The 25,193-nt window shown below is 36.2% G+C and overlaps 1 protein-coding gene across 2 annotated transcripts; it reads right to left on the reverse strand.

The window, feature by feature from the left end:
* Positions 1-237: 237 nt before the first annotated feature.
* On the reverse strand, positions 238-23,342 carry LOC149786657 (uncharacterized). 2 transcript variants are annotated; one of them, XM_089977182.1, is made up of 5 exons: positions 23,075-23,342; positions 11,654-12,887; positions 10,506-10,755; positions 2,818-3,030; positions 238-1,962 (listed from the first exon to the last, which is right to left on the reverse strand). In XM_089977182.1, exons 2-5 carry the CDS (start codon positions 12,824-12,826, stop codon positions 1,538-1,540), a joined length of 2,061 nt encoding a protein of 686 aa, XP_089833308.1. In that variant the 5' UTR covers positions 12,827-12,887; positions 23,075-23,342; the 3' UTR covers positions 238-1,537. The 2 variants fall into 2 exon arrangements, with proteins under 2 accessions (XP_089833308.1, XP_089833307.1); XM_089977181.1 differs by having other exon boundaries at positions 11,654-12,874; positions 23,075-23,341.
* Positions 23,343-25,193: the final 1,851 nt, after the last annotated feature.

The raw sequence follows: 25,193 nt of genomic DNA on the forward strand, positions 1-25,193 counted from the left end.
CTACGTGTTCCTGGGTTAGGATTTGAAAGAAAGATTTCTACTTGTGATGACATTTTAGAAAAAGTTTGCCGATTTCACTAAAGATTTAAAAAAAAAACTAAGAGAATTCAAATTTCAAACAACAGTTTTCGGAAATATTCTATCCAAAGTTTAAATATCCGGGACGAGCAACCCAATCATTATGTTACGTGTTAAGGCTCGAATAGACAGTAACACAAAACAGTGAAAACAACAAGCTTTGAGAAGTCTAACAAATAATTTATTTCCCTGGAAACACACTGTAAAAATGAAAAAGATAAGAACTTTCGGTTTTAAGAATTAAATCCCAAAAATAATCCAAGAATAATCCACGAATTACATTTTAGAAGTCCTAATAATGAAATGATCTAATGAATTCAAGTTCGAGTCCCGGCGAAGAATCCAAGATGGAGGACGATGACGTATGCTGTATCAGGTACAGTATTGTCATCTCCAGTTCCTTGTAAAAACACAAGAAATAACACTCCGGTGCTGGAAATCCGAATATATTTTTTAAGAAATGTCTTTAAGAGTTCTGTATGAGCACACAAATATATCCAGAGAAACGAATCAATCTTTTAGAATCCAAATAATCTAAAGAAAAATTAATATATAACTCAAAAACTGGCTACAACAGAAGAAAACTACTTGACATCAAGTGTTTTAAGACCAGACTGACTAAATTCTATATAGACATCGGTGTAAAACATGAATACTGCGCAAAACAAATGCCTGGATGAGGGTCACGTGATCGTGTTTTTAATCACGTACTCTCAAAGTGGCCCTGACCAAAACCAATTATTTTATTCTTAGAATAAAATTTTTAAAAAGTTGTTTACCTCACCAAAACTATTTACGATACTAAGGTCACGTATCCAATACAGCCTCGATCTGACCCTTATTATTTCCACAATAAAAATAAATATAAAAGGAACTTGCTCTTGTAGCTGTTACTAACTTTGAATTAAGGTCGGGAACTATGTCAGCTTAAAGTGTTTACAAATGAACAGTCATTGTCAAACTATCTTCTGAAACAAATTTCCATATCACATAAACAACATTATAGTATAATAACATGTAATAGAATTAAAAATTAAAACAATTAAAATAAATATAAACTAAATCAGACATACGAAACAATAAATACATAGTCGTGAAATATTTGGCATAAGCATATGAATATAATTTGTGATCAATGTATAGCTGAAGTTAAAATGAAGGATACATTAACAATAATAATCATCATGGCGGTCCAGAAATACATGGCATAATATTGGCTTTTGCTTCATGATGGATTATCGGTTTATGAGCTCAGGTAACAAAGGAAAGGTGTGTGTGTTTTCACTGTAATCAATGATACATGCCAGAAAATGTTTGCTGCAATACCATCAGTCGATATTTTGCAAAATACAAATGAATAAACAAAAATATGTGCATCTCATTAAGGGTATTTATCTTACATGTAATAATGATATTAGTCTACACTCTGCTGACATAATACTTGATGTGTGTTATCCCATTAATAGGTAGCACTAGCTTTCACAAGAGCTTTAGTAAAAATCTGTATCTCATCGTCTTCCAAGTTTTGTAAGACATTATGACCACGGACATAATAATTGCTCATTTGTTTGCTGCTCAAAATATGTATGAGTTCCGCAATACATACATGAAGACACTGTCTCGTTTGCGTCTCAAGCCACTCGTTATCGTCTGGTCTTTGGTCGTATTGATGGAGCATAAAAGTGCGTAGGTGGAAGGATGAGAGATGCGGCATCATTGCTGCTTTGCTATCTTTACAGTCCTCCAGAATACGTTTTAGGATCTTTAGAATATGTTTTCGGCAAGTAGGCATTGAGCCGTTACTGTCTGCGCTCAACCATAACATCTTCTCCGTCCTTGAAAACGATAGCCGCCAGAGTAACTCCCCTTGGCGTAACGTCTTGGCTATATGCATGGGAAAACAAATGTTTTCATTGAAAGCAGTAACTTCGAGAACTAGGTAACTGTCTGGCTACTAAATGATAGATTTGGTTCTGGCTTTCGATAGCATTGTTCCATAAACTACCACAATAAATCTGAAGAAGGAAATGCTTGATTCATATCATTAGTCCCCTTACCATATATCTAAAACACTTCAAGATAGAAATCTAACATTGTGTGGTAACTTTGAATGCATTAAGTTAGAAATAGGCAAGATTTATATATTTCAAAGTGCTAATAATATGATTTTCTTAAAACAGAACATTACAAAATGCGAACGGAGAATATGTAAACATTAGAGCGAGATCTTATGTTGCTAAGAGTAATACTAAAGTAATACTAAACGTTTCTACACTTAAAAGTATTCTCAACTCTGATGTGACAGCGCCCGGTGGCCTAAATGGTTGGGGTGTCCGCCTCGGATGCGTGAGGACTCGGGTTCGAACCCCGGCTGCGTCATACCAATGAATTATAACAAAGGTACTCGCAGCTGCCTTGCTTGACGCTCAGCAGTAACCGGATAGTGTTAGAACCGGCAGACCCGATGTACACAATACTGTTTCCCATTTGCATAACTATACTTTACGAACATTAAGTAAGCCAAATTGGACAAATTAGATAGATTCGGGTGGTATTACAATCGTTTCCAATAGTTCGTAACAACACAGAATAAATTATTCATATGAATTTAAAACTCAAGGTGGGAACGAATGCAGCTTTAACGTCGGTACTAAATAATCTGGAACATCATCAATAACAACAAACAGCAGGAACAAAATAAAGAGATTTCGAAGGGATATAAGGACCCACAAACCTTACCATTTGGATTTTCTCTCGCCACAGCGAAATAGCCTTTCTTTAACTCTTCTAGACTGTGTCTCTGTCGCCATCTCGGCTGCCAATCCTTGACTTCATCTATCTCTGGCCAGCCGTCAAAATGGATGGCAGGAACCAAATCAATATCATACACTTTGCCTCCACCGGCTGAATAGTCAAAAGTAAATGCTGGGCTTCCATCATCTCTTTGTTGTCCTGTAGATACAAGAATACTTGGCTGTGTTTAACATTAAATAATCACATCACATAGGTTCAATATATACACTGTTTCGAGTACCAGTCATAATGTCTATTATAAAAATGTTTATACCAGTGCTAACCAGTTGAACATATCGAAATTAATCACAAAGGTGTGGAAAAACAATCCATGAAAGTAGTTGGTTTCTTTTACATATATGTCCATTTATTTACGATATATTCATTTCCGTTTCGGAGACATTGTATCATAAGGAAGTACCGTTTCCTTCAATCCATCGTGTATTGAGTCAGTACCCCATATATATATATATATATATATATATATATATATATATATATATATATATATATATATATATATATATATATTCTAAACTTGTGGGCATAAACAAATTCAGCTCTATCGATTAAATATACATTACAACATAACTATCTTAACTATCTTTTAAAGCAAAATCTTCCTCTGCCAATCCGATGAACAATGCTTATCACCCGGTTCAAATGCAGGTTATAATAAACTTTGATGCAACATTTTCAGGTTTAGTACCCTATATTATAAGCTGCACGGAGCTGGCCCAAACGTTCTGAAGAAATCAGAATTTAACTTCTAAATTTGTTCAGACACATGCGAGAGAAATAAGGAGAGAGGCATGTGTGTTTCATAGTATTTCATGCACGAGGAAGTAATGCCTTTGCTGTCCTAAATTAGTAGTCATAAAGTAACTAACCATGGCTTAATAAATAAGCAAAGGTTGTCGAAAATTTCGTATAATGCGTAAAGCCTATGTTGGTAAGTACTATAAAGAATGTATTGCGATAAACATTAACTATGTTAAATTCCACGTTCATTTCTGGATTAATCTGTTCAACCGGTTTGTAAAATTATATTTAACATCTTAAGTCTATGATTTACTACGACATACTTATAAAATAAACATGGAACATGGTGACGATAGAGGTATAGTAAATTAAGCAGGTATGAATAGGTGTGGTGTTACGCTATGAAAATGAACTGTGACTGGGCCAAGTGATAACCAAATTTCATCCCTTATCTTGATTACTCGATTAGCGACAACTCCCAACATTGGTGTATTACCTTAGAAGTTACTGGGGATTAATAGTGTGGTAGCAGGTTTAAAGGCCAACGTTTCCGTTTAAATCTGTTGGAAGAGGCTGTGTTCAATTCAAGTAGGTCAGACAATTATTACAAAATATAATTGTTTGCGGCATGTTTATTTAGATAACTTTTATTTCGAAATAAACGTTAACGTAGTCTAAACTTACCTTTATTAAGTCTTGAAAAATTTCAATATAATTGTTATTTTGCAATGTTTTATTGCGTTTAGAGAGACTGAACTTTTGTTTAGTTTTTTGTGCCAAATTATTCTCAAATGAATTAGCCACGTTGAAGTTTCACGGGGGGTGACAGTAATGGCGGCTATATGTGGAACTTAGTAAAGTGGGCTTTGTTGATTTTGACGGTTATAAATAGTTGGTTTTTTTAACAGTGAAATGGTTCATACTTGTTGGGATGATGTGTGAATATTCAAGGAATGCAGGGTATAGAACATTACTGGTAGATCATAATCAATTTTGAAAAAATATGTTTTTCCACTGAAACTTTTATTATGATGGAGTAGAGATGGAAGTTTAGTGGTGCAGTTTTGAGACAGTCCCTACCTGATTTGTTTGACTCATTTACTTATTTCAGTGTAGTTTCATGTCCATCTGTTGCCTTCAATTGTAAGAATTGTTTGGCACATGGTGAGTAATAAATGTCAGTGTCACAATTGAGTAGTGAGAAAAAATTAGTCCAAACAAGATTATCTACAAGCATGAGTGGAAAGAAATATCAAGGCAAGCAACAAATGAAAAGTAGATTACAGAGTGGTGCCCTGATGGAGACCTCTGACACAAGTATGAGTGAATCAAGCCTGAGTAGAATTCAGCTGGATGAAATAAAGCAAAGTCCCAGAGGGAGCATTTCAAAAGCAGATTTCACATCTGCTATTGCTGACTTGTTGAAAAAAAGATGACCTAAATGAAATTGTCTCAACTATTGTGAAGAAATTGTTAGAGAATGTGAAGTAAGATCTGAGAAAGGAGATAGTTGTAGAAAGTGAAAGGGTAGTAAAGGAGAGGACAGGAGAGTTGATGGATAGGGTGGAGTCACTGGAATTCGAAAACCACCAATTGCGAGAACAATTACAAGAGGCAAAGAATGAAAATGTAAAATGAGGAGTGACGTGAAAGATTCTGACAGGAGATCAAAGCAAGCAAGTGTAGCTTCAAACCAAACCGAACAATATTCAAGGAAACTGAACGTTAAAGTTTTAGGGCTGGAGGAGGAGGAAAATGAAAGTCTGAGAGAAAGAATTCCGAATTGGTGAAGGAAGTCACAAAGATTAATTTGGACAACAGGGACATAGTGGCTGTGCATAGGACAGGGACAACCAAGGCCAGTGATTGTCAAATTTTGGAGCCTGGATTGTAAACTTCCAATTATCAAGAAGTGGAAGGATTTTAAACAGTACAAAGGAATTAGACTGGTAGAGGATGTGACCAGGATGAATACTGAACTTATCAATAAATTATCCAGGCATCAAGAAATTGACAGTGCATGATACTTTAATGGATCTGTGTATGGTAAAACCAAATCAGGAAAAAGGATAAAATTTGACATCTATGATGAAATTGATGAGAAAATTAGAATATAAGTGTAATATGCAACTCTATGAACTTATGAAATTGCCCAAATAAGTATGTGAATTTTAGTTTTGTTCCTCGTTTTTCTACTCTAATTTGTTTCAATATTTATTTTATATAAGACATTTCTTTCCCTCACCAGTTTTGTCCTTAATATATTTGTTTATTCGCTTTTCCACTGTGTCATATCTCTCCCTAATCAATTCACTCACTAGTTCATAAATCATCTTTCACTCATATACACATTTACTCAGTCGTTTACTCATCTTTTTCAACGTTACTCTTCCACGTTCAATTTTTCAGTTTCCCATTCCTGCTCATTCATTCAATCACCCACCACCTCCATGTATGCGCTCATTCATACTTTCTTGTTCTTCCCTTTTACCCCCTCTTTCATTCATTATTTTGTAATTTACACTTTTATTAATCTGTGCCTTTCGGTTTACAAAATTGTCTTAGCTCCGGAAATGTCTGTCAGAGGTGCATAAGAGTTATCGCAAATGGAGTTGCTTTTCTTGTTGTCCATCGTATACTGTATAAATGTTAAATGCAGCCAAATCTACAGCATGTACTGTAACACCATGGATGATTTTAGTATGGACGTTTGTATTTTGTTTGAGTATGAGTGTGAAAGCCATGCATATGATAAACTCAAGGTGATAATTACTTCATACATTCCTGTACAAGAACATGTATATGTAAAATTTCTGCTGTTTTCATGGATAATACCATAAAAATTATATCTATTAATGTTAGAGGCTTGCAAGGTTCAGTCTTTAAACGAAGGGATATTTTCCACTAGGTAAAACAAAAGAATGTATCTATAGTATGCTTGCAAGAAACTCATAGTACAAAGAACGATGAAATATATTGGGCAGCTGAATGAGGATACAAATGTATATTTAGCCACTGCTCTAGTAATAGTGCTGGGGTTGCAGTATTTTTTATAAATACTTTTGAATTTATAATTCATAGAGAAAGATGTGACAGTCAAGGGAGATTTATTATTTTATACATTACAATTAATGGCAACAGAAAAACCGTCGTGAATTTGAATGGTTATAATGATGATAATCCTATCATTTTTAGAAAGTTAAAGGAGGAGATTTTATTTTTTGAGAACTCACCAATTATAATGTGCGGAGACTGGAATACTGTTCAAGACTTAGATTTGGATACTTATAATATTTTACATGACAAACACCAACACTATAGGGCAGCGATTCAAGACCTGTAGAACGAATTGGAATTAATTGATCCCTGGCGAAATTCCAATCAAGACTTAAAGATGTATACCTGGAGACAAAAATCTCCCTTGAAACAAAGTAGATTAGATTACTTTCTTGTATCGGTGACATTCATATGAATGCAGCTGATGCGTGTACCTTACCAGGGTATAAGACTGATCATTCAGCTATTGTTCTGAGTGTGGCTTTTTCAACGTTTCCAAGGGGAAAAGGATAATGGAAATTTAATGCCCAACTGTTGAGGAACAAGGAGTATACTGATTTGGTCAAAAAGTGTATAACTGACACTGTAAATGAGGGAAATAAAGATGTTTCTCTTTCCTGTAATGATCAAATGTTCTTTGAAATTTTGAAAATGAAAATAAGATCTGAAACTATATGTTATTCTATTAGGAAAACAAAAGAGAAACGGGGAAAATTGAAGAAAATTGAGCAGGAAATAATAGAAATTCGGGGGTGGGGTGGAGTGCTGTCGAATAACATAGATGGGGAAACTCTGGAAAATTTCGAGAGATAAAAGCAGAATTAGAGGAATCTAGGAAAAAAATACATAGGTGTTATATTAAGATCTAAAGCTAGATGGTATGAATTTGGGGGAAAAAGCACAAGGTACTTTTTAAATATTTAAAAAAGAAACTGTCAACAAGACAATAAAGGAAATTATTTTAGATGATGGGACAAATATATCTGACCAAATAGATATTTTAGAAGCTCAAAAACAGTTTTATATGGAATTGTACAAAAGTAGAATTGCTCAGCTTGATGACGAGGCTACTCAAGAAACTAGAAATAGATTTTTTAATCAAAATATTAAACTTAGTCAAGAGGAAAGAGTAATCATGCGAGGGTCTGCTTACAATCAATTAATTCGTATGTCTCTAAAACGGATGGAAAATGGAAAAAGTCCTGGCTCGGATGGATTCATTGCAGAGTTCTATAAATTCTTTTGGAAGTCTCTTGGGGGATTAATATGTAGATCAATAAATTACGGTTATAAAGTAGGAAAACTTTCAGATTTTCAGACTCAAGGAGTCATCACATGTCATCCAAAAGAAGAAAAAGACAGAAGATATTTTAAAAACTGGAGACCTATATCACTTTAAAATATTGCCTATAAGATTGCTTCGGGAGCCACTGCAGCTAAGATTTAAAACATTCTTCCATCAATAATCAGTGATACTCAAAAAGGATATATGAAGGGTAGATTCATTGGAGAAAACACCAGACTATTATATGATATCATGGAACAACTTGAGAATGAAAACAGATGTGGTTTATTATTGTTAATAGACTTTGAAAAAGCCTTTGACTGAATTAACTGGGTCTTTGTGGAAGAAGCTCTACAATCTTTTAATTTTGGTGATTCCGTTTGTAAGTGGTTTAAACTGTTTTGTAATGACTCTAAAAGTTGTGTTATAAATAATGGGCATATGTCATCTTTTTGTAGACTTGAAAGAGGATGTCGTCAAGGAGACCCCCTTGTACCTTATTTGTTTATCATTGAGGCTGAGATTTTAGCTATAACTTTAAAGCAAAATGTGGATGTATGAGGACTAATCTTTGACGCCAGTGAATATAAATTTGGTCAGTATGCCGATGACGCTTTTATTCTTCTTGATGGATCTCATTTTTCTCTTGAAGCAGCTATGAATATCTTGCAAGTTTTTTTTTTCTATTATCTGGACTTAAATGTAACATAACAAAAAACAAAAGCTATTTGGATTGGAAACAGGAAATTTTCTAATGAAAGAATATGTCCCGAAATGGGCCTAATTTGGTCCTCATCTAACTTTACACTCCTTGGCATATAATTTTCTCCAGATTTACAGCAAATGGTTGAAATTAATTATATGAAGAAACGAATAATGGTAAGCTGGAGTCAAAGACATCTGTCAATAGTTGGTAAAGTAATTGTTGTAAAAACTCTTGTTCTGCTCATATTCATACATATTTTTTCAGCAGTTCCAAACCCATCAGCAAATGTTGAAGCAGAACTAAATCGCACGTTATTTAAATTTGTATGGGGTGGAAAAGTAGAGAAAATAAAATGCGATTTACTAGTCTCCCCAGAAAATGAGGGAGAACTAAATATGAGACACATATTTTCATTCATTAGGTATATTAAGATAAGATTTGTTAAAAGATTGCTGGAAAAGGAAAATGGAACGTGGTAGAACTTAGTCAATACAACTATACTCAGAAATAAAAAGGATATTTGGAATTTAGGGAAAAGGAAATTAGACGAATTTTGTAAGTTCATTAAAAACAGTGTTTGGAGACATGTAATTTTTGCAGTATCTAATTGGAAAGAAGAACCGCAAAGTCCTAACCAGTATCTATCCATGAGTACTTTTAATTTTGTTCCCCCTAAAATGTTCTATCAATACAAATCCTGGACAGAACCGGTTTTGAAATTCTGAATGATCTAGTAGATAATCATGGTAATTTAATACCTTTTGAAATAATAAAACAAAAAACTAGAAGCGATGATTTCTTGAAATACTTCTCCTTAATATCCAAAATTCCAAAAGCATAGAAAGATGCCATAAAAAACCATTTAGTGCATAATAATTTTGATAAGCAGGGGGATAAAATAATGAACTTGCGAAAACAAAAGTCACTCAAGTTTGTTTACAAAGATCTTTTACAGGAAGCTAAAAGACAACACACTGCGAAGCAAGAAACTTGGATGCAAATATTTAATAGAAATATACGTACTGAGGAGTTGTCTGAGATTTATAGCCGGGCGAAATGCTGTACCAAGGATACCAAGTTGATCTCTTTTAACTTTAAATTAAACCATAGAATAATCGCTGCTAATGATTTTCTGAAAAGAATTCACATATTAGATGACAACAAACGTACTTTCTGTAAGAGTGAGAATGAAAGTATTGAGCATCTCTTTTATTATTGCAGTATTACTTCACAGTCTTGGTACCATTTTATTGAAGTTTTTGCACCTTTTTGCACAAATATTGTACATCTGTCCAAAAAAGAAACATTCTTAGGAAGTGAACAACTGGACAGTTTGTGTAATTTCCTGCATATTTTGGGAAAATATTATATTTATACTTGCAGATTCAATATGAAAAATCCTTCTATTTTTGCTTTTAAGCAAATAGTTGCAATGCATAAGAACATTGAAAAATACACTGCTAAGGTAAAACAAAGAGGACCAATTTATTCAAAAATGGACCTCAATAATGAACATGTAACATGTATCTGACTTGAGGGTAAACAGGAACAAAATACTTTAATATCACAAAGTCCATGTCACCTAGATTGTGTGCCATATGCATGTGTGCATGCGCGCGCGCGCGCGTGTGTGTGTGTGTGTGTGTGTGTTTTCTTTCTTTGTAGATTATATTTTTTATCCCTACATTATCTGATAACCAGAAATGTTTGATTGTAAGGTGACCTTGAGATGGTTCCCTGACCCAGTGGTCAGCCTGTTATGGGGTTAATAAAAAAATATGAAGAAAAAAAAAGAATTTTCACTATATATTAACACTGACTTACGTTTCATTCGTCGCCCTTTATGAAAATCTACATCCAGTATCACTTGCTTAAACTGTTTGAATGCCATTTCTTTCACTAAGATTGGGTCAAGATAGATGCCTTTCATCAGCGAAGATATCTCCTGAGGAACATTGCGCCCAGGATTAGGAACGACAAGGCAATAACCCAGCGTACTCCGATCATCTAGATATTTCACGGTTGACTTGATACCAAGAGATACGATGAAGTCGAATTCGTTGGCTGCTTTGATCTGAAATAGTGATATGATAATGTTTGTTGATGCTTTATATGTATTTCTTTGAAGGTATAGAAACATATAAGCAAAGGTAAAACAATGTCTTTCTTACAAAATGCAAAATGTAATATTCGTTTAATATAACAGTCGCTACAAGCTACATTCTCAAATAGATTACTTCCTGTTATGGGTTTGATCAATATCACTTCAATTTGTTTTCGTTTCATTGAATACCAGTAATTAATGGATTCATAGTTACTATCTATATTCTTTTATCTTCTACTGTACTGGACCCTTTTCAGTACAATGTGTGGATTCAACTAATTTACACACTTGTAGTCCAGCTACAATAGCAGAAGAGATTTGGACCTTATTATATATATATATATATATATATATATATATATATATATATATATATATATATATATATATATATATATATATATATATATATATATATATATATCAACAAAATAAATCGTGAACCGTTTCGTATAATTCATTGAAAATTAGTAAAATAGTTAAGGATGCCATCAGAAAAATATTGCTTGTGTCTACAGCTAATGGCATAGTCCAGAAATAATTGTGTCAAAGAATACATACAACTAATGTTATTAGCTTTGGTTATTCGGTTCTCGTCAGCTTTTATCGACATGCAATAAAAAATAAATAAAAAGCGAAACAGTTTCCGTACTGGTGAAAATGGATATGTTACCGGCCTAACGATGGAGTTGCTTCTCTTTGAAAACCAATAAGATACGACTGCACTGAAAGAGTAGAATATGAGTATTCATGCCGACATAACCCCGTGAATGGCCGAAACTGGTATCTCCAGCTGCAAATTTTGGTGGTTTTAATTGCAAAACAAAGTTTATTTTATATGCATTTCAATTTATGAAATAGAACTCACCTTTGTTTCGTCAGAGTAGGATCCTGTTCGAAATATGGTCCATTTGAAACTACTGTTTTCATTGAGTTTTCGAAGAAAGTGATCTTCTATCTCTTTTACAACTTTTTCAGCCTTAGAAATCTCCACTTCGTGGATTTTGTTTCCAGCTTGAAGTCTATCCAGTTCAGCTTTTGGATCCTCGCTGTATGTTATATCTGCCAAAGAAGGCACGTTAATTGATACAGGTGCATGCAATGCATTTCGTGACATTAAATAGCCGTTAGTTGTAGGATCGTTTTGGTGACTGTATTGTCCTTCTGCATATTCCTCTTCGACAGCGGAAGATGAAAGTTCCACAGAGTCTCGCCCTTCCAAAATGTTTTTTTTTTGCTCGGACGATTTCAACTGACATTTTTTGTGCTGCGCCTGATCAACGGACTCAGAATGCATGTCGTTTTTATCCATGGCAGTCGCGCCAGATCGGTTACTTGGGTTTTTCTTACAAGAACGCAGGTGCTTTTGCACCTGTTTGAATCCTTCCCCACAATATGGACAACTTGTTAACGCTTTACCTTGGTCTATGGATGGTGCGCGTTCCATATGCTTTCTTTGAGGGGTTAGTTCCAAATCCTGCAATTCTAGTCCTTTGGATTCAATACGCCCGTCCTTAGCCCGAATTTTGCTTTCTCTTTCTTCCTCTGTCTCACGGCGTTTGGTCAGGCTGCCAACAGAAGGCACCCTTGTCTCTTCATTTTCTTGGATGCCCAAATTTTGTGTTCTTCTTTGTGTCATTTGACCCATTTTCAGGTCATCTGCTCCCCTGTTTTCATTCCTCATTTTACATTTTTTATGGTTAGCTAAACATTTGAAGGACTTTCCACAGTCTGGGCACGTTTCAGTTCCCTTTATCTCGCTTTGCTTCGGTATAGGTTTTAGTGTGCTGCCAGAACTTTCTTCAAAGGAAATACGTTTCCATTGTGTTGTATGTGTTTGCAAAGGCATACATGATTTTTCACATTCTGTGCTTAGCTTAGGCGTTGTTGCCTTCATGAGTGCCCCATCTGGGTCTTGCCTGTCATCTAGCCCTGCTTCGTTTCCAGGTATTTGCTTGCATTTATGTCTAGAGAGTTGTTTGAATACTTTCTTGCAATAAGGACAAGTCTGTTGGCCCTTTTCTTTCGTATTGCTCGCCATTATTTATCGTTATTTTAAACCAGGAATGACCCTTTTTTCCTCGAACAGCTGAAACATCAAACTATCAAATAATTGGTAAGATTCAAAACGGAATTTCACCGTAAGGATGAACAATGCCAAAATTCGCTGTCAGGTTCATCGTAATATCGTCTCACAGTTTTGAAATGTCATGAATTTCAGTTTGTATTTACATTGCAAACTTTTGACAAGAAATGTCATAGGAGCTATATACATTTATTATCAAGAGACAAACAACAAAGGCAATAGTTCAATATTTAAATGAATACTAATGCTAATGATAATCAGACCTTTAGTAAAAAAATTTAAATTTACTCAAAGATGACGTAAGAATGCAAGATATCCTTCTTTAATGGACTATTTCTAACGACACATTTAGACATAGCTTACACAGGAAAATATATGTTTATTTTGTTGGTTTCGATATCATTTCAGTCGTGTGTTTAGCACGATAATATGATGTAAAATTTGACACTATTTATATTGCTTTGTCCTAAGGATATCCTGTAAATACAGATTATCTTCCTTAACGAAAGCAAGACTTTTTAGTAAAGCTTGATGGTCGTACATTTTGATTTTGATCTGAAATTCTCGACTCTTCACTCAGATGTAAAACATTATATTAAGAGTTAACACAGTAACTCTTGGTTTATAATAGAACTCTGTGCATCTTATTGTCTTTGAAAACAAAGTTTATGTATTCATCAAAGTTTAAGAAATCCGCAATTTTTCCTCAACATTAAAACATTGTTTGATGACAGTGGGCAATTGTATCTTTAAGCATAAGGTTTCCCGGCATATCAGAACATTGATGGCTGTTGAGTATGTTCTAAAAGTGCAAAGATACAAATTAGCAAATATCACGTTTAGCCAAATAAACCCATCCAGAAAAAGATAACATTTAGTACTACAGTACAAAATATAGTGTGGTTTCTTTCAACGGTATGTTAGAACAAAATATACGGCACAACAGTTTGCAACCCTTACAATATAGAATTAAAATTTGTCTTATAAACCAAATCCCACTTCCGACTCCAAGCATTTCTTTGGTGGTTCATCATCACATACTTTATTTATTTACTTCACTTTTTTTAAAAAACTACAGGCTAATAGAATGGAAGATGATACTAAAAATAAGAAAGTGTTGCATTGTCTGTGGATACTGGCAAGGTATGAATGCCTATTCTGCATTGAAAATTCAGCATATAATGAAATCCTTTCACTGATAAATGCATGATGTATATTCATAGAAACTTTCGACGTTGCCGCTCATAGACAAAGAGTAGTATAATACTTGAGAGTTATGGCCACTTGAGTAGTAATAACCCTTATCTATTAGCTCGTCACTTTAAGATAAAAAAGTAAGAGAAAGATATTACAACACTATATTGAAGCAATTTCATAAAACCTGCACAACTTTAGCCATTGGTTTTTAAACTGTTTTTTGAACAATTGCTGTTGCCATCACCATTCTGTCCTCCATATTATTCAAAGAAATTACCTGACTACTTTAGACACTGGGTTTCAAAATTGTAGGACTCTTGGACATCATGCGGATTCTGGGTCACTTAAAATGTGATCTTAACAATAGGCCGTACTTTCTTACGACTTGGCCTTGTACTCCGAACCTCTAACCTTCGTCCTCACCTACCTACCTAACATTATATAATATCGACAAGGACCCGGGTCCAAAATAACTGACCGCTAAACGTTTTAACTCAACGTTTCAATAGACATCCAATTTTTTTTATGTTTAGATTAGTATTTTTTATATCAACAGGACATCCACACACGTAAAATATAGAAAGTGCCAGAGATTTTCTCCCAGAACTAGGAACGTATGAATCCTATTTCAAATGAGGTTATTAAACTAGCTATATTTAAAAGAATCATATAAATTTGGGTTTAGGAAATCTAAATCTTATTACACCACACCCTTGTCCTGCAGTCTAAGGTTTTGCATAAGATGATAAAGGAGCATCAAATGTAATTAACGAGATAAAATGATACTGCACAGAGAATAACTAATTTAGATAAAATCACATAACGTCTTCCAAACTTAATCATTAAAATTTGACTGTAAGGACTCAGTGAACATTATGATTGAGGTGATTCATGGAACAGATATAAAGCATGGTGGGTTATACTATTTTGGCAAAATCAATTACAATAGAGAGAATGGATTGTGCGACCAGGATATGCAATATCTTATTTCCATCTGATAATATTGATCCTCATTGAAATAAACATGTCATTTGTATCATGTCATTCATTGCAGGACATTTCACAATTTACTCTTATTAAATGGAGTTAATGATAGAAGATTAATTAATTTTTAATAGAAGAAAGACTTTATTACATTTTCAAAGAAGGAAATAATTAAAGCAAGAATTAGCATAATGGCATTATTAGCTAAACAATACATAATACTACTGGATAACGTGAATCGCCATCTTATTAAGATACCAATGATATCATCCTATGATATCAAAGTTTATATGATTAGGTCCAGAGTTATATAACACCAATAGCTGAAACATTATGGGCAATTGATACTCCGTTTTCTTTGAACAGATGTTTTAACTCTAGACCTAAAGGTAAATTCGTTTTTGTTTAATTCAGCTTCTCTAATGTTGTGGGGTGAAGTTTGTAACTATCTGTGTTCTTGTACTTTCATATATTTTTCATACAGCATTTAATTTCTCATATGTTTACCTAAATTTTCAGCAATATTGATTTCTTTAATTGTTTGGATCTTGTTGTCAAGTGAATCATGGTATGCTATCACTGAGAATATTTTTTTAAATAAAAATTACATTCATCAAAAGCACTCGTATATCTTCTTAATTATCTTTCTAACTGACCAGTATGCAGTCAAGAAAAATACTTGTCTAGTCCGAGATTATTGCATGCCATGCTTATGTAGGTTTTCAGTGTCTCAGCAAGAGATGAATACCGTTGTAGAAAGACACTAATACTAATCATTCCCGCCACGCACATTGTGAATATCACATGCCGAGTGGCGAGGAGTATGCGAATGAATTTCCAAAGCTGCTATTGCACTAGAAAGATCTTACGAATGATGTCAGTGTGCTCATTATTTCTATATTGAGTACTTGCAGGGGCATATATGTTAGCTTTGCTATTGTGGTGTGAAATAAAACATTGTTATTTGACCACCTTAACTGTCATCAAAAACCATCCGAAGAAGTCCCCGTAGATTTATATCAGAACCATGTCGCACACAAGCATACCACAGAGTGTTGTCCTTCATGGGGAGTGATCATAACGTTGATACAGGGAAGCGGATTTCTCAGGAACAGTATATATCTAATTACTCGATTTAAACTTCTTTCTCGACAATCTGGATTTGTTCAGAGTGTCCGTCCTAGATCTGCATTTGCGATCCCGCATTGGTGCACTACTGGCCAGTGGATCGCTGAGATATTATTGGACAAAACACAACTTTGGAACTAATGAAAGTCGTGTGTGTGTGTGTGGTTTGGATTTTTGACGTTGTTTTAACAATTTTTCATTCATATCGCTACGATGTCTGCAATGTGGCAGTTTATAGTGATGTCTAGCACTGGGGCATCATGCCGCAGATATTTAGCATGATGTTCCACCCAGTCACATTATCCTGACACCAGGCCGACCAGTCCTAACACTAACATCTTAATGCTGAGTGCCAAGCGATGCGGCTGTTAGTACCATTTTTGTAAGTCTTTGGTATGACTCGGCCGGGGATCGAACCGACGACTTTCCGCATCCGAGGCGGACGCTCTAACCACAAGGCCAACGGTTGAAGGTCGTTACGGTTGCAATCCCGGATCAATAATGACCTGTGATTAAAAAAAACAACAAGTGCGTGCGTGTATAACAACATGACATACACAAACGCGTGGGAAGGTCACTGTCGCAAAACCAACTTTGACATTTCAGATACGCCGCGCGCACATACAGGGGTAACCTTGTGACTGTTCCACTAGGCTGTGTCTGGCAGCCGGACAATTAGCTACCGTTCACGGTGTCACAACAGAACTAAATCAATGTGGCCAGACGAGAGCTCACAAAATGATGTACGCGGCATAAGTTGTTGAGATGGCCAATCACTTGTCTTATTCCATGTAATTAGGGGTCTGATCGCAGACTTTGACGTTTCATCCAACATGATTTCAATGATTGCATAATTATCAGAAGAAAGAATACGACATTTATAAAGGGTTATTTAGCCGGTTGTGTAGAGTTTACATTGCTGACTCCGGGGATCGAAACGATGCAGAAAGACATCCATAAATATCCATAAACTGAACAATGGATCGTCATGATACCCGGAGCTAATATTGTCCTAATTCACGGAGTAAATTTCGCACGAGCAGAAGAACAGAGAGTACTACCTCCAGTGCCAAATCCGCTACAGTATTTCTTTCCAAGAATGCGAGCGTTGAATTTTACGCGCAACGTCACGTTGGCCATGTGGACATTATTGCCACCCCCAAGAGGATTGCACACGCCGAAACAACCGTGTAGTGGACAACTGAATCGGCCATTGATAAACTCAATGATAGAGAGCTATAATTAGTTTGTTAAACCCAAGTCGAGTCTCGTGAGACAGGAAGAGCATCTGATCCAATTACAACTGACCACGTCGCTTATCAATGAAATATCCCATTAGACATCTATGAGCACCGGTGGAAAAACACCAAAAAGGGCCTCCAAGTTTCCATCATGGACGACTATGCCGATTTAATAATAATAATAATAATAATAATAATAATGAGGACTTTTTATAGCGCCTAATCTTTAGAAGCTCTAAGCGCTTTACAGCATTAGACAACACCTATAAGATAAGAAACATAATGTTATTACAAAAACAAACAGCATGAAATTAGAAAAACATTAAAAATAACAAACATGCTGAGAATATTTCAGATAGGAAACATTATTAGGTCTTTAAGTTTGTTCTTGCAGTTGAAATAAGTGAGTTTTGAGAGCCCTCTTGAATGTGATCACTGTGTCTTTGTGTCTAAGTTCATTTGGCAATTCATTCCACGTTGCCGGGCCTTGGTATGCAAAAGAACGCTGTCCATATGACATATGTTTTCATAGTGGGAATAATGAGTATACGATTGTCAGAAGAGGAGCGTAAGTATATTGCTGGTGTGTACACATTGGTGAGGTCGGATAGGTATGTTGTACTAGAGTCCGACAGTGAAACGTAGCACAGAGAACAAATTTTGTGTTTGGTTCTGGATCGAATGGATAGCCAGTTTAGGGTACAGAGCAGCGGGGAGGTGTGCTCTGATCATGGTACTCTAAGTATGATCCGAGCAGCTGTGCTTTGAACTTTTTGAAGTTTCTGGAGTAGATACTGAGATGAACCATGGCAGAATTGAGTTACAATAGTCCAGTCTTGAAAGTACTGATGAACACACGAGTGTTTTAGTGTCATCAACTGAAAGATATTTGCGAATTGAGCTGATGCGTCTCAGCTCAAGATATGCAGCCTTGCATATGTTCATGACATATTGGTGCAATGTGAGAGTACTGTCCAGAGTAACACCTAGGTTTCGTACTGATTGTGTAAATTTAATGTTGGCGTTGCTGATATTTATTGTTTGAGGTAAAGGATGTGAATGAGAAAGTCTTTGTGTGGTGATCAAAATGGCCTCAGTTTTATTATCATTCATCTGCAGCTTGTTACAAGTCATCCATGATTTCACATCAGAAATGCACCTCTCTACACCTTGGATGGTAGCATCAACTTCAGTTGGGTGGCTAGATTTGTATATTTGGGTGTCATCGGCGTACAATTGGTGAGACACTGGATGATGATCTATGACACTTGAGAGCAAGTGAGTGTACAGAATGAAGAGAACAGGTCCAAGAACAGACCCCTGTGGAACACCACAACATAGATCAACTGGGCTGGAGTGTATTCCTTTTGCAGATACAATTTGTGTCCTGTTGACCAAGTAGGACTTGAACCACAGTAAGGCTGTATCTTGAATGCCAAATACATGCTGGAGACGGTGAAGTAATATATCATGGTCTATTGTGTCAAATGCTGCAGACAACTCAAGGAGAGTGAGAACTGTAATCTTTCCGCTATCCAACACAGAGAGAATGTCATTAACTACTTTTAGAAGAGTAGTTTCAGTACCGTGGCAAGGGCGATATGCAGATTGTACATTGCTAAAAAGACTGTTTGAATTTAGATGAGATACAAGCTGGGATAGAACAACCTTTCCTAAGATTTTTTATATGAATGGGAGATTAGAAACTGGGTGGTAGTTCTTTAAATCGTTATGGTCTAGTGATGGTTTCTTCAGCAGAGGCTTTACAATGGCAGTTTTGAAAAATGATGGGAATTCCCCGGATGAGAGAAATAACATCAGTTAGTGAAGGCAATACTGGATCTAAGCACTCAAACAGCAGTGATGTTGGAATTGGATCAAGTTCACATGACTTTGGTGCACTCTTCATCACGATTGTACGTACGAAATCCATAGACAGGTTCAAATGCTGTTAATGGTTGCCGCTCAAATTCTGTATCCCAACTGTATGGTGACGACGAGTCAATTGAAATTGTGGTGTCAGGCTTATCTCTAATGGTTTGTACTTTGTCACGGAAGAAATTTGCAAAAATGTTTGGAAGGTCGACTGGAGAGAAGGTAGTTGGAAGTGGTGTCGATTTGTTCCTTGACATTAGCTTGTTAGTAATCTCGAAGAGCTCTTTGCAGCTGGTACTTTCTATGATCTTAGTAGTGTAGTGGGCTGATTTCGCTACATGGACTATATCTGTGACATTCTTCTTAGCGACTTCATAGATTTGCTTATGAATAGTGAGTCTGGTGGAAAGCCAGAGCCTCTCAGCTTTACAGCGGTCTCTTTTAGCAGTGCGAAGCTGGTCCCTAACACTGCTATACCATGGAGAATACTTTTGAATTGATACTCTGCACTTGGTAGCTGGGGCATGTTTGTCAAGTAATGAACGCAGACAGTTATCGAGTTGTTCTGCGGTAGGAGGTAAGCAAGTTGTTTGGTTAGCTTGGATGTCGTGCATTAGTTTGGTTCTATTTATCATTCGGAGGTTTCTCTTAGTAGCAGATAAAGGTGGAGGATTAGGGACTGATACGTCAAGATGGCATATAATGCAGAGGTGATCTGATGCAAGGTCATGGGATACCAGGGAGGACCGTAGAATGTTATCATCAGGTCTATGAAGAATCCAGACTAAAATGTGACCATGTTTATGGGTGGGTTGGTTAACTGACTGTTTGAGGTTGAAAACATTAATGGAATCTATGAGTTTTGATGTATTTGAGTTTCCGGGACAGTAAAAGTGAAAGTTGAAATCTCCAAGAATAATCAGGTTGCCACCTATTGAATTTCCGTAGTCCAGGAGATTCGGAAACTGCTCCAAAAAGAGAGTCAGCCAGCTTGTTTTTCTACTAAGAGGAGTGCGGTATAGGCAGAAAAAAATGGACTGACCTTTGCTCCAGTGTGAGTGTGGTTTGGACTAGTGTAAAGACTCTTGCCGAAGTTGGCTCGGATGAGGTTGTTGTGTTTCAGACTCAGTTTGACCAGCCAGCTGAAAACCAGCAGCATCAGGTGGACTGACATATTCACACGACTGTTATGATCCATGCTGAGAAATATTTCCCGATATCAATTAGGTTGCTAACTCTGGAATTTGAGCTCTTTGTCGTGACGATTTCACTGGTCGTACTCGCATGACAATTTTGCTCTAAAGGCTTTAGACACCACTAAACAGCGGCAGCAGTGTTTCTGGTCCACATTTGGTGCCGTCTTTTATTGCTGAAGTTATTTGACAAATATGTTCGGATGACAGTGTGTGATGACTGTTGTCACGTCATAGTTCTATACATTGAATTCTCTGACGAGATCCGTTCACAGCTTGGGGTGAAGTTTATCAGCAATTTCAAATAGAATTTCATAATTGGATCAACCAACCAGAGTTTAATCCTCTCCATAATAATTAAGAAAAGAAAAACAACATTTTTACTATCGCCGTTATTAAAACCTGAAATATCGGGATCAACATTGTTAGGTCACGGTACAATATACCCACAAAAACAACTCATGTGAAGTTAACTGCGTAGATTCTCTAACACATAGCATACCCCCACCACGTATACTAACATAAAAAGTAATTTATAGTAGCGGTTTGACGCTCTCACCGTTTGAAAATACAGATTTCTCTTTATGTTGAAGGTATTAAGATTAACTATTTTCGAGGACACCTCAGCGGAAAATATGCTGTCTTTTCTTTGAGATTTAAAAAGGCAAGCTGATATATCATGCATTGTTGCTATGATATACGTCTCACTCATTCAGCAGCGAACTAATGAGTCACTGACTGACTGGTTTATTGCAGTATTACGATCGATAATATGGGGCTCTTACGGAGGTTATAGTTACTGGTAGTCTTTTCTGTGGATCTGGATAATTTTTGAAGTCGTGGATTTTAATAGGAACATTGCTAATACGACCTTAGCATTGAGTAAAATAATCGATGGGGCTAAAATAGGCAGTATTTTTTCTCCCCAAGAATGCGAGCGTTGAATTTTACGCACAACGTCGCGTTGGCCATGTGGACATTATTGCCACCCCCAATAACATTGCGCACTCTGGAGTAAAGACTTGAAGTTGATCCAGTTAATTAAAGGTTGAATGATTATAAGTCACTGTTAGGTACATTTGTGGATAAACAACCCGGAAGTGTTTTACCTTTTCAATTTAGTTACACACCAGGTTTTTTGTTGTTTTTTTTGTTGCCACAACAAAGAACGATATGCTTATTCAAGAACTAAAAAACATAACCTTTTACAGAATTTAATTTGTTATTGTGGTTATTCTCTCGTTTCACAACTCTCTAGACAATAACTACCACCTATTGAATCTGCACCCCATATTCGGCCTCACTCCAACAGATTTATATTTTAACTATTTACATTTCAATGATTTAAATTTATGTAATTTTTAACGTTTATAGATAAAACTAAAGATAAAGGAAAGGGAAGAGTGGTACAACTATTTGTAGTAGTCGACTCGATATTATGGCTATTTTCGTTTTCTAGCCATCGATTTTCCTGTACAACGATGTTGTGGTTCGAGGAACTAGAACAGTCACTTTTAGTGAATTTCTTTTCACATTTGCAACTCGTGTTTTCGAAATAAAGAGCAATTATCATATACATGTGTGTTTTATGAAGGTGTCGTACGGTGTCAACAGGTACGCGAACCTATTCTGTGTACGGTATCTGATATCAAATACCTGGTGTTAATTTAGTGTGTCACTGTTGGACGAAATGCATTATGTAGCGGATTTAATAGTCAATTTGATACCTACCGTCACACAGAATATTGTTTTTAAGGCAGAAAATCCTACATATAAACATAATTTAGTTACGAAAGCGCACTTGATGTATTTGCAATCTAGACTGAAAAGAAATGAAGAAAAAAAAATACAAACTGCATTAATATTTCAACACCTCGATAAACAATGAAATGTAAAGTTTTTCGGCAGCGATAAATGGATGTTTGTGTTGTATATCGCACTGTCTTAGTATCATACTAATTTTTATCACATTGGCTTTGATATGTAGCGGCGATTGCCTTAAGTTTCATTTGCCTGCTCCGCCTCCACTCAGGGGCCCCGAGTGGCCGAGTGGTCTAAAGCGCTCTCCGTTACGGATCACTGCCATCTCACCTCTGTCTGCGTGGATTCGAGTCTCGGATTCGGCCAATGTGGGTATGTGAGAAAGCTTGCCAGTAGCTTCTCGTGGGTCGGTGGTTCTTTCCGGTGTTTTCCCGGGTTCTTCCTCCACCATTAATACTGGTCGCCATGTATAGCCTATCGTCTGCTGAAAAATGGCGTTAAACCCTACAACAACCACCACCTCCACCCACTGCCCTCACCCCAACACGTTTGCACGCAGGCATACAAAGAGTCTTGTTAGGAGTAAAAGTAGAACAAACGAAATTGATTCTGATCTACCGTCGCAATTTTTCGAATTGATACTAGAGTCTGTTTTCTATATACTCGGACTCGACCTATCTGTTGTATGTACACTAACTTGGTGACAGAGGTAAAAACCGATTCTATTAACTTGCATGCGGACAGGACAAACACACATCTTTATACGAATGCAAATGTCTTCGAATGGAAAGGTGAACAAAAAATCGAAAATACATAATACTCACAAAGTGCATGCAGACGACAATGCTCTATTCGTCACTGATCGATACTTGTCTCAGGTGTGCATCCATTTGCGTTCTCACTTTGAAAGATATCCCATGTTGGGTTAATCCCACCCGATATAAGGCTGTCTCGTTTTGTACTAATAGCGCATGGGCAATATCGACGTTAACTCATTTCAGAGAAGGAAGTTCATGCTATACTTTCACTCTACTTTCATTTATTAAGGTAGTAATTAGTAGAGGAGTGCTTAATGCAGAACATTTTTTAAAATACGGGACCACCTGTCGAAATTATTATTTGTTGAAATTCAAAATAGATATTGCAACCATATAGTAAATTAAAATTTTGATACACATGGCGGCCAGTATAAGTGCAGGAGAAAGAATGCGGGAAAACCCTGGTAAGGTAAGATCCGAACAACTTCGAGTCTGTAGTTCAACAATAAGTATGTTTCAGGAGTTAACATTGCACTGTGCACAATATAACCAGCAATCAGCACCAAATTTACCAAAATCAATATTTGTTTTTTGCCACTAAAATTAAAACGCATCACAATGTACATTAACGATATTTACTGCGGACTCGAAGTTGTTCGGATCTTACCTTTCGGTCAATGGTGAAATCCAAGACTATCCGAATGCAAAACGGCACTTCTAGATGATATTTGTCCCAACGTCCAAATCGGCGAACAAGTAATGCATTTTCTCCATTATGTTACAAACTGAACTAAGTGTGTCGAGCTGTTTTGAAAATTGAACTATTCTTGATTACGACTGGCTTAAGTTGGAAATTAGCAGACGCAGTTAGGATAAACTAGCAGTGTTGGAACTACCGAGGGGTGCGGATTGGTGTTTTCCCTTGTGCTATATTGTTACAGATTAGAACCCCCATCCCTTGATTCAAGGACGGATACTCCAAAATTTTCTTTGTAACGAGCCCCTGTGATACTGGGTAAACAAATCGTGATTGTGCCCGGCTAAATTGTCTATAAATATCAACGTCATACACGATATTTGCTATCTAGTATATGTTAGTCAAAAATCAAGACTTGTTCATGTACACAAGTTTTAATATATACATTTTTTAAATTTTACTAGCAGAGTTGAAATAGAAATTATTATGGTATCAATTATCTGGTTTTATGCTTTCGCCGCGAGGAGTGGTTCCATTATGTCCTCAAAGACGAATGCGCTACTGAAATGACATTGTGAGTCGAAATGCAGCTGAATTAAGAACAATTGAGCATGTGATTAAGAAATCATTAAAAGCGAGACGATGGTATTTACAAAGTAGGCAGAATCGTAACGAAATATTGTAATGATAAAGTCCTGACATGTTTATTATGTTTCAAATACGTACCAAGCTCATAGGGAGACAGCCTTAGGTTACGTTGAGTCTTCATCCTGATTCTCATTCTTGAGAAGTTAAGTCTGTTTTATCATCGGCAATGGCACGTACAAAGCAAACAGTAAGAAACTCCACCGGACCCAAGAAGTGAAGATATATCTAAACTATGGAACCAGAATGCAAATTTAAATTATTTTTTTTTTTACAAATCTACAAGGATACAAAGCTATAAATTGACAAGAGAGAATAATATTTTTGCAACGTTTGAAAAGAACTCAGTGGCACGAGCGGCACGCATTGCACGAGAAAAAATGGCGTCAAACAAGGAACTCTCTAAACTCGAGAAATACTTTAATACCAAGCGGACTGAGACAGAGGCTCTGGAAAGTTGTTGTTGTAGGGTTTAACGCCTTTTTTCAGCACACGACAGGCTATACATGGCGGCCAGTATTAATGGTGAAGGAAGAACCCGAGAAATCCCCGGAAATAACCACCGACCCACGAGAAGCTACTGGCAAGCTTTCTCACATACCCACATTGGCCGAATCCGAGACTCGAACCGACGCAGACAGACATGACTATTCGTATACAAAGCACTTTATAAACCACTACATTCATGAACATGTTTAACTTTTATTAAAATAGTTAGGGATAGAATGTAACTTCAGAGTGGTAACTTTATCTTTGGATAGTCCATTTCGGAACGGCTGCCGCAGAGCTTGAACCTTTATCCAATATTCATAGTTGTTGTTGTCGTCATCACCATCATCGTTT

Source organism: Sinohyriopsis cumingii, chromosome 12 (genome assembly GCF_028554795.1).
Source record: "Sinohyriopsis cumingii isolate HCF-2022 chromosome 12, ASM2855479v2, whole genome shotgun sequence".
Lineage (NCBI taxonomy): Eukaryota > Metazoa > Mollusca > Bivalvia > Unionida > Unionidae > Sinohyriopsis > Sinohyriopsis cumingii.